This window comes from Ciona intestinalis, unplaced genomic scaffold (assembly GCF_000224145.3).
Source record: "Ciona intestinalis unplaced genomic scaffold, KH HT001066.1, whole genome shotgun sequence".
In the NCBI taxonomy this organism is placed as follows: domain Eukaryota; kingdom Metazoa; phylum Chordata; class Ascidiacea; order Phlebobranchia; family Cionidae; genus Ciona; species Ciona intestinalis.
Genome location: NW_004191387.1, coordinates 59,098 through 68,321, shown reverse-complemented (window position 1 = coordinate 68,321; position 9,224 = coordinate 59,098). Strand labels below are relative to the sequence as shown.

General features: G+C 35.8%; 2 protein-coding genes and 1 long non-coding RNA gene across 5 annotated transcripts in view; 2 read left to right on the top strand and 1 right to left on the bottom strand.

The window, feature by feature from the left end:
- Nucleotides 1-7,008, top strand: part of LOC100179725 (putative methyltransferase NSUN6) — a 7,797-nt gene extending 789 nt beyond the window's left edge. Inside the window, exons 2-9 of one of the 3 annotated variants that reach the window (XM_026839889.1) lie at nucleotides 710-905; nucleotides 1,246-1,385; nucleotides 1,677-1,772; nucleotides 1,952-2,207; nucleotides 2,410-2,585; nucleotides 3,099-3,224; nucleotides 3,673-3,814; nucleotides 6,884-7,008. In XM_026839889.1, coding sequence (XP_026695690.1) covers nucleotides 710-905; nucleotides 1,246-1,385; nucleotides 1,677-1,772; nucleotides 1,952-2,207; nucleotides 2,410-2,585; nucleotides 3,099-3,224; nucleotides 3,673-3,814; nucleotides 6,884-6,954 — 1,203 coding nt within the window. In that variant the 3' untranslated portion in view covers nucleotides 6,955-7,008. Of the gene's footprint in view, nucleotides 1-709; nucleotides 906-1,245; nucleotides 1,386-1,676; nucleotides 1,773-1,951; nucleotides 2,208-2,409; nucleotides 2,586-3,098; nucleotides 3,266-3,672; nucleotides 4,069-6,883 lie in introns of those variants that run through there. The other 2 variants (XM_002127178.5, XM_026839890.1) reach the window with 2 other exon arrangements.
- LOC100182056 (integrin beta-1-B) overlaps nucleotides 4,482-9,224 on the bottom strand; it is a 13,469-nt gene continuing 8,726 nt past the window's right edge. The window contains exons 13-20 of the mRNA XM_002126997.3: nucleotides 9,059-9,165; nucleotides 8,463-8,563; nucleotides 7,779-7,972; nucleotides 6,947-7,072; nucleotides 6,496-6,635; nucleotides 5,823-5,947; nucleotides 5,011-5,177; nucleotides 4,482-4,680 (exon numbers count right to left, since the gene is read on the bottom strand). Of these exons, the coding sequence (XP_002127033.1) occupies nucleotides 4,612-4,680; nucleotides 5,011-5,177; nucleotides 5,823-5,947; nucleotides 6,496-6,635; nucleotides 6,947-7,072; nucleotides 7,779-7,972; nucleotides 8,463-8,563; nucleotides 9,059-9,165 (1,029 nt within the window). The 3' untranslated portion in view covers nucleotides 4,482-4,611. The remainder of the gene's footprint in view (nucleotides 4,681-5,010; nucleotides 5,178-5,822; nucleotides 5,948-6,495; nucleotides 6,636-6,946; nucleotides 7,073-7,778; nucleotides 7,973-8,462; nucleotides 8,564-9,058; nucleotides 9,166-9,224) is intronic.
- LOC113475584 overlaps nucleotides 9,103-9,224 on the top strand; it is a 977-nt gene continuing 855 nt past the window's right edge. The window contains exon 1 of the long non-coding RNA XR_003397334.1: nucleotides 9,103-9,184. This is a non-coding gene — a long non-coding RNA (uncharacterized LOC113475584). The remainder of the gene's footprint in view (nucleotides 9,185-9,224) is intronic.

Sequence of the window (9,224 nt, the reverse complement as noted above, 5' to 3'; positions counted from 1 at the left end):
TGCACTTTTGTTTCAGCGATGACGTGCGAAGCAAGAATGTAACTTCTATCACCGAAAATTGCCATCTTTATGCCTTGAAGACAGACAATATCTTCCAATTTTTTCACAAGTTCTGTTTCACACACGCAATTTGGTGGCTCTTGCATAGGGAAAGCTCCCCTTTCAAGAAATACTCACCGGGCCCCCCACCGGGCGTGTTTTAGTATGACTCGTAACACCGGGTCCTCACCGGGTCCCACCGGGCCCCACCGGGCCCCGCACCGGGCGTGTTTTAGTATATTTTTTTCCACCGGGCCCCACCGGGCCCCGCCGGGCGTGTTTTAGTAGGACCCCCACTGTAGTAGACGACCCGGTGCTAGTGAAGAATCCCCCCCACCTTATTTGCTAACCCCTAGGTTAGGGGGTTAGGTGTTGATGGTTAGGGGTTTAGTGGTTATAGGGGTTAGTAGTTAGTGGTTATAGGGGTTAGTGGTTAGTAAATAAAGTGGGGGGATTCTTCACTAGCACCGACGACCAAATCAAGTGGTGCTAGTAAAGAATCCAGCCTCTACGTTATCTGCTAACCCATATAACCCCCAACTACCAACCTCTAACACTTTCCACCAGCCTAATCTGTAACGTACCCGAGGATTCTTCACTAGTCACAAATCAATTGGTGTCCAACTTTTGAATATATATAAAAAACTAAAAAAATAAACTTTTCATTCAGTTGTACTCTGCAAACGGATACTCAGAAGCCCCTGTTATATTTCAACACAGCCAATTGAAATCCACCATAGTGATACCAACATTATACCAGGATATAATGCATTCTTATCCTCCAGTAATAGTAGACCATGGTTGTGGCATGGCAGTGTTACGAGGAGCTGATGTCTTTGTGCCCGGTATATTATGCATGCCCACAGGTAAATATTAGTCTTGTGATAGTTTTATTACATTTTAGTCAAATAATTTGAATGAACGCAACTTATTTATCCTTGCGTAGCAGGAAAACAACAGTTGTTGTAACACGGGTGTTCTGTTTCATGCACCTCATGCCAGCTTACAAGCATGTAACTTTGTGGGTGATAGTTTTTTGTTTGTTTTATATTTTTGACAATCTAGACAACCTATTAGTGAACACTGGGTTGGATAAATCGGATAAATCTGTGACAACAACAGCGTGTGAATATATACATAAGCTTGAACAAATGATTTTCATTTAATCCTTATTATCATAAATAAAAACTTAGCCTATTCACATAGGTGTACAAGTAGGAGACAAAGTTTCAGTATGCGCGGATATAGGTGGTTCATGTTTACGTGGTATGACAAGATATGAAGGACAAATGTTATTTGTTGGGAACGGTGTTATGTTGAAATCGAGGAATGATATTTTTAAAGGGGTGAGTCAGTTCTAACTTTGAAATTCTTATGAAGGCCAGTTTATACAAGTATGAACGCTGCAGTGAATTTTATGAGTCGTGTGTAATAGGATTAATGTAATAGGATTATTAGTTGTAGCTGTTACAGAAACCTGTTTCCATTTCAAATCTAATTTAATTTGTTTAGCTTAGCCCTATTAAACATCTTGACAATTTGGAATATCAAACACTTCAGAAAAACTCCGAGAGCTTGGATAAGTAGGGCGTCCGAATAACAAATTATATATTTTTAATTTTAATAATTGTTTTCAGAATAACATCACAAAGGGCAGTGGGATAAGAATGGAATGCCCAATATTTTTATCTCTTTGTTTAAATGATGTTTTACCGTCAAAGATATTTGCACAGGTGAGGTTTATTAAAGCAAAGCACACACATATATATACATAAATTTTTCATAAATTTTCTCTTTTTTTAATACTTTACTTAAATAGAAAAAAGCTTTATAGGGTATTTCCATCTATGTTTAAACTATGATAAAAAAGTGCAGAAAAAATATTTTTATTAAAAATGAAAATTGTCGAAAGAACCTTCCCTCCATCATTGTCGGGCATGTTTTAAATCCACAAGAGGGAGACATTGTGCTTGACATGTGTGCTGCCCCCGGTGGTAAAACCTCACACATCGTTTCGTTACTCCGAGGACGAGGGAGGTTGGTCGCAGTTGATCGATCGTCGAGTAAAGTGGAAAAGATTAAACAAAACGCGGCAAAACTTGGACAGATGGCTGATGTGTTGACTGTGTTTACTGCTGATTCAAGGAAACTATGCAGTGATGATTCAGGTAGAATATTAAGTTATGTTGGGGTAATTGGCCAACTCTGGTCTAAACCCTAGGTCCCATGGTATGTCTCACTGTAGGACCTCACCCATATAGAGTAGAATGTGCATATACAATGTTGGGGTAATGGAACAACTTTATTTTATATATAGTGATAAAAATAATTTATTGTTCTAAAATAAAAAAAAGTTCTGAATTTTTGCAGGAGATAAAAGCGAGGAAAATAAATTTTCTTCTTCATATTTCGATAAAATATTATTGGATGCTCCATGTTCAGCACTCGGCCAACGACCTAAATGTTGGTTGGAAAATCAATCTAACGTTAATAAGATGAAAAACATCAAGTCTTATCCGGCTTTGCAAAGACAACTTTTTAATACGGTAACAATATTTGTTAACTTTATTTTAAATTTGTTTATTTTATTTGAAATCTGTAATGCAAGTGTTATGTATGTAACCTATTTATCCTCGCATAGCGAGGCAAGGACAGTCGTTATAACACGAGTGTTCTGTTTCATACACCTTGTGCCCGCTTACAAGTTATCATGTATGTAACTTATTTATCCTCGCAGAGGGAGGCAAGGACAGTCGTTATAACACGAATGTTCTGTTTCATACACTTTGTGCCTGGTTACAAGTTACCATGTATGTAACTTATTTATCCTCGCATGGCGGGGCAAGGACAGTCGTTATAACACGGGTGTTCTGTTTCATACACCTCGTGCCCACTTACAAGTTACCATGTATGTAACTTATTTATCCTCGCATGGCGGGGCAACGCAGTTGTTATAACACGGGTGTTCTGTTTCATACACCTCGTGCCAGCTTACGAGTTATCATGTAAGTGTTTTTATTATCAAATGTTAAACCTATTTTTAATCTTTTTATTTCCAGGCAGTTAGATTATTGAAGCCAGGAGGCACCCTAGTATACAGCACATGCACAACAACTGTTGATGAAAATGAGGGGTTGGTGGAATGGGCGTTGGACAAACATCCTTGCTTAAAACTATCACAACATGTAATAACCTAAGAACTATTTAATATGAATATCATTTTTGGGTAATAATTAGAAATAAGTAATAACTAATAAATATGCAGACCTCTTAAAAAATATTATCGATAGGTAATAAGTAATAAATGTTCTAATAACTATGTCCGTCACCAGTGGTAAAGTGGTTAGCGTGCCTGCCTCTAGCCAAGAGGTAATGGGTTCAAAGCTCTTACTACACATTATTGTGTGGCCTACCATTTTATTCACCACGTTTACCCAAGTAGTTTCTGCCTGTTTTGACTGCTGTCCTTTTGCTAATTTCCTTTTTCACCACGTTTACCCAAGTAGTTTCTGCCTGTTTTGACTGCTGTCCTTTTGCTAATTTCCTTTTTTTTATTGTGTTAATAAATTTAATCTTCGCTACTGTATTCAAAGATATAAGTAAATTATATCTACTCTTTTGTTTTTATTACAGACGCCTCACATTGGTGGCACAGGGAGACAAGAGGTTACGAATCTTTCACCAAGTAACTTACATTCACTTCAATATTTTACACCAGGCAGCCCCGTTACATGCGTGCAGGAACATCATAATGTTCACACAATTCCAAAACTAAGTAACAATGTTCCCAGTTTGACCAATTTACTTGATTTAGAAGCAGAATGCAATCAAGACTCTATTGGCTTTTTTATTGCGAAATTTATTAAATCTAATGAAAGCTAAACATTTGATATCTTTAATAATGTTAGAGAAATTTATGTTTAAAATATTTACCATTTTAAGGCAACCAAGATGTGTTTCATGGAATTAGAAAATTAATTTGTCCCCCAAACCTAATTTATGATATGATAATACAATAAAATAAACAGACTTTTAGGTGTCTCTCACTTCTTAAATGTAGACCAGGCTTTATAGTTTTCAATCATCGTTTGACCCATTATGTGGTTGATCTGAACGTTATCAACATTTTATCCATTACTGTCCTTGGTTGATTGGACCGTTAATGGCGTCTCACCTGTTATATTTATAATGTCAAGTTGTTATAGCTCTTAGCCAATGGATACACGGTTCAACACAGGTCACTGCTACCATTGTGGGCGTATGTGTCCTTGGGCAAGACACTTAACGACAATTGCTCCAACCCAGTGGTCACTAATAGGTTTTCTAAATTGTCAGCCATACATAAAAACAATATTTTTACAGTTGTTATAAGAACAGTGAACAATACTGATAGCAATAAAGGTAACTTTACAAAATAAGAAAAATAAACAATAAACTCAAAGTCAGCAAAACTGTACTCAGTTTATTTATTTATCAACATAATAATAGAAACAATACAAATAACAATTATATGTACAAAGTATCACACTGTAATAAATTGAAGTTTTTTTTGAAATAAATATTGTTGGTACTTCAGTTGTTTGCTTCAAATGCGGGGTTGACAACACGCACAGATGCTTTGGAATACAAAGGGTTGTTGCCCTGTGTGTTAAGGTACGTGTTATAATAGTGATGATATAACTATAGTATACATGCTAGATATTACTATACAGTTTTAAACTGTAACCCATTGAGTGAGTGAGTGTAACTTATTTATCTTCGCAAGGCAGGGAAATGATAGACGTTTTAACACAGGTGTTTTATGAGATAAATGGCTTATAATGTTATACATTATTGTTCTATTGCGTTTTCATTGTTTTTGCTCCTTATTTTGTTATTGTTTTCTAAATAGGGAAGTTCTACAGCAAGACACGCCATGGGACTGGAGCATATTTTGTTGAGTTAAATTGAAATAACTTTAATATGTTTTACCTTTGACCATGTTTTGTTCTTGGAATCTTCAAGAAACTGCTCATATTCAACTTTATCTTTGATAGTTTGGAATATCTTCCACACAATGAGGATAATGAGGCCGATCAATACAATCCCACCAACTACGGGCCCAACAATCAGCCAAGGATTTATTGGCTGGGGGCAATCTGGTACGAGAAAAGTTATTATTAATAAATCACGGGGCAATCTGGTATGGCGGAAGTTCTTTAAATGATTATGTATTCCCTATTTTATCCTTGAATGGCTCAGTTATAGCATGGGTGTAATTTTTTGGGGTGTGGCTTCATACCGTTTCTACAGGCTTGCAAGTTACTATGTATTTTTGAATGAACACATGTAACTTATTTATCCTCATGTGGCGGGGCAACAACAGTCGTTATAACACAAGCGGGGCAACAACAGTCATTATAACACAAGTGTTCTGTTTCATACACCTCGTGTCCACTTACGAGTTACCACGTATGTAACTTATTTATCCTCATGTGGCGGGGCAACAACAGTCGTTATAACACGGGTGTTTTGTTTTATACACCTTGTGGCCGCTTACAAGTTACCACGTATGTAACTTATATATCCTCGCATGGCGGGGCAACGACAGTTGTTATGACACAGGTGTTTTGTTTCATACACCTCATGCCAGCTTACAAGTTACCACGTATGTAACTTATATATCCTCGCATGGCGGGGCAACGACAGTTGTTATGACACAGGTGTTTTGTTTCATACACCTCGTGTCAGCTTAACGAGAACCAGCATAGCACCTCTAATAATTATAACTTCTTTCAGCTCACCTGTTGCATAGTTATAGTTTTGCACTCCAAGAAAATAACTTTTCCTTCTGCTATCCCACATTATTATATAGTTGGCGGTACAGCTTGACGCTGCTGTTGTTACAGAACATCTGTGTGTGTATTGCCTGAAATATAATTGTCGTTTAAGTATTTGTTATTTTTAAAACAAGTGAATCTAAATTATTTATCCCTGCTTGGTGGGGTAAGGACAGTTGTTTTAACATAAGTGTTTTGTTTCATCGTGTCTGCTTACAAGTTACCAAGTATGTAACTTCGTGGGCGATTGTTTTCTGTATGGCTCATAATTTGGACAATCTATTAGTGACTTCTGATTTGGAGCAATTACTGTTAAGTGTCTTGCCCAAGGACACATACTCCCAGAATGGTGGCAGCACCAAGTTTCATAATAGCATCCATGAAATAGCGTTGCATAAAACATGGATTTTACAATGCCTATATATGACACGATACACAAATTCCAAATAGATTTAATATGACGTTTACATTATGCAAGGTATGGTTCATTATTTGCACAACCCAATGGTCAATATCTGGGCATAAATACAAACAACCCATACATATGATACGATACAGCCATATAAATATATGACAATCCCACAAACTTTTCATATATATATATATATATATATATAAATCAGTACATGGTACTCACTGGTCAATATCTGTACATGTTGAGCATTGTCCTGTACTTTGACCTGGTGCACATTTACTACAATCAACAAGGGTTGGTTTTGTCTCCCAGTTTCCAAGTTGTTTGTCGCTACATAACGATCGACATTCGACGTTGATATCCTAAAGTGTAAAATGTTATTAAAATGAGATTTTATTATATACATTAATGTCAATATTGTTTAGTAATTCATTTATAGCAATCAGTAATACCTTTATAATAATACAAGGTTATAATATACAGAATAATACTAATTCATTCTAAACAAACCTGGAGAAAAAAATCTATATTTTATTACGTTTGGCAAAATTTGGTAAAAGTATCTATATATAGTACAAGTCTTGTATATTCACATTTGTTATTTTTACAGTGGCATCACATCTCAAATACCTCAGATATGCATACATGTATCATGGGGTGGATATAAATTTACCTTTTTAAGTCGTTGATTATCATAAATACATTCAACACATGCTCTGATGGTTGTCCCTGAACATGTCCCATCTATTCCTGTGCATTCGGGTAAGTTGCAAGTTTGGCATGTTGCTCCAGAGTATAACTGTAATAAATAAAAATAAATGAATTAATGTAACTTGCTTTATTGACCTCAGCAGATGTTGGGTTTTTCAGCCATACAGAAAAATCCAAAAAACAATTCACAATAAGTCATACGTGGTAACTTGTAAGCGGGCACGAGGTGTATGAAACAGAACACCCGTGTTATAACGACCGTTGTTCCCCCTGCCATGTGAAGATAAATAAGTTACATACGTGGTAACTTATAAGCGGACACGAGGTGTATGAAACAGAACACCTGTGTTATAACGACCGTTGTTCCCCCGCCATGCGAAGATAAATAAGTTACATACGTGGTAACTTGTAAGCGGGCATGAGGTGTTTAACGGAACATCCATATTATAAAACTTACCCAGTTATGCGTTATAGTAATGAAAGACAAAATAAAACTTGTATAAAAGATCTATAACCTTTAGATAGCCATGTTATAACTTTAAGGTTGCCCTGCTACATGCGATATTGTTATAAATTATAAACACAATTCTAATGTATCATAAAATTTATAATAACATTCTATGCGATATAGTGTATATCCTGTCTTTTCGTTTAAAATATTTCTAAATCTGCGCTATTGTAATTGAAGAGACAAATAAGAAGGTATTCTTATTAACATTATTATAGTAATTATAAAATTTGTTGAAAATATCTGCAACATTTGTAAACGTTATATAACATTCATACATACTTACTCTGGTATCTGTACATTCGCATGTATTGCATTCACATGTCCCCCTGCCATTACATAATGTACCACCAACATCAGCACAATCCTTTAGGTTGCAAATGCACGTGTTTGTAATATTGTTCAAGAAGTAACCGCCCCCGCTGTTACAGATACATCTGCCATCGTTGTTACAGTTGTTGCAAACACCTTTATCAGCACCTGTGAATATAATGAATGTAAGTTCTGTGTGACTTGCATTAACTTATTTAGTGTATCAGCCGAGCACCATTTTGATCAATGTTATTATAATTAATAAAGGTAAAATTTTAGCCTCGATTTTAGATAATTTATTGTAGATGTGTTGGACAACCCATTAGTGACCACTGGGTTGGGGCAATTGCCGTTAAGTGTCTTGCCCAAGGACGCATACGCCCACAATGGTAGCAGCGACGAGCCTTAAACCCATTACCTCTGGGTTACAGGCAGGCATGTTATAAAACAACAACCCCCCAGGTTAGTGAATGGGGGTTGTAACTTGGAAGCGACGCACGCCTCAATCACTGAGTTGCTGTTAATACGTAATTTTGGGCAGAATATAATTTCTTTCTAAAAATAATTTGTAAAATAATTATAATTTCTTTCTAAAAATAATTTGTAAAATAATTATATACAAATATATACACCATAACACAGTAAGAACCAGTATTACCTCCACAGTCATCTGGACAACCTGTTGATCTGCATTCACATAATCGGCCGAAGAATCCAACATTACAAATACATTTACCACACTCGCAGTATCCATTTCCACTGTGTAAGGTAAAAGGTTGGTGTTAGGTTTGAATAATTGTGTTAAAGTTTAGTTTGAAATAATTTAATGTGTATTAACATATAGGCCATATGAGTTCACAATTATACAAAATAATTTCGTCATTTTTACTCCTTGTATAATATAAAAGGTTTGGCGTTGAAATTTAATTTGAAATCATTTCTCATGTTTTAACATACGGAATGTTTCCAAATCAAGGCACCATCAGGCCACCAGGGTATACCATTTACTACTGTTGTATCTTTCATGCTCTCTGCTTACAAACTTACAAGAAGACTTGGTGGCAATATCGTATACATATGATATAAAATTTCAAAATTTATTCTGTAAATGTGTCGCTATTTTCCTTTTGTAGGCTATATTATGTTGTATTGTATGCAGAGAGTGAATCACAATAACATTTTACCCAGAGCAATCTGTACGAGCTGATTTCATTTCAAGCAAATTCCATCAAATTGTAGTTTTATCATGCTTACCCGGTACAATCTGTATCAATTGAGCAATTCCTGTTCAAAGCAACTTCCGATGCCGTACATTGGCATTGTGAGCCATCTGTACCACTGTTGCATTGGCATACACCACACTGGAATGTACATTAACATGTAAATATAACTCTACATATAATATTATTTCTATATAATA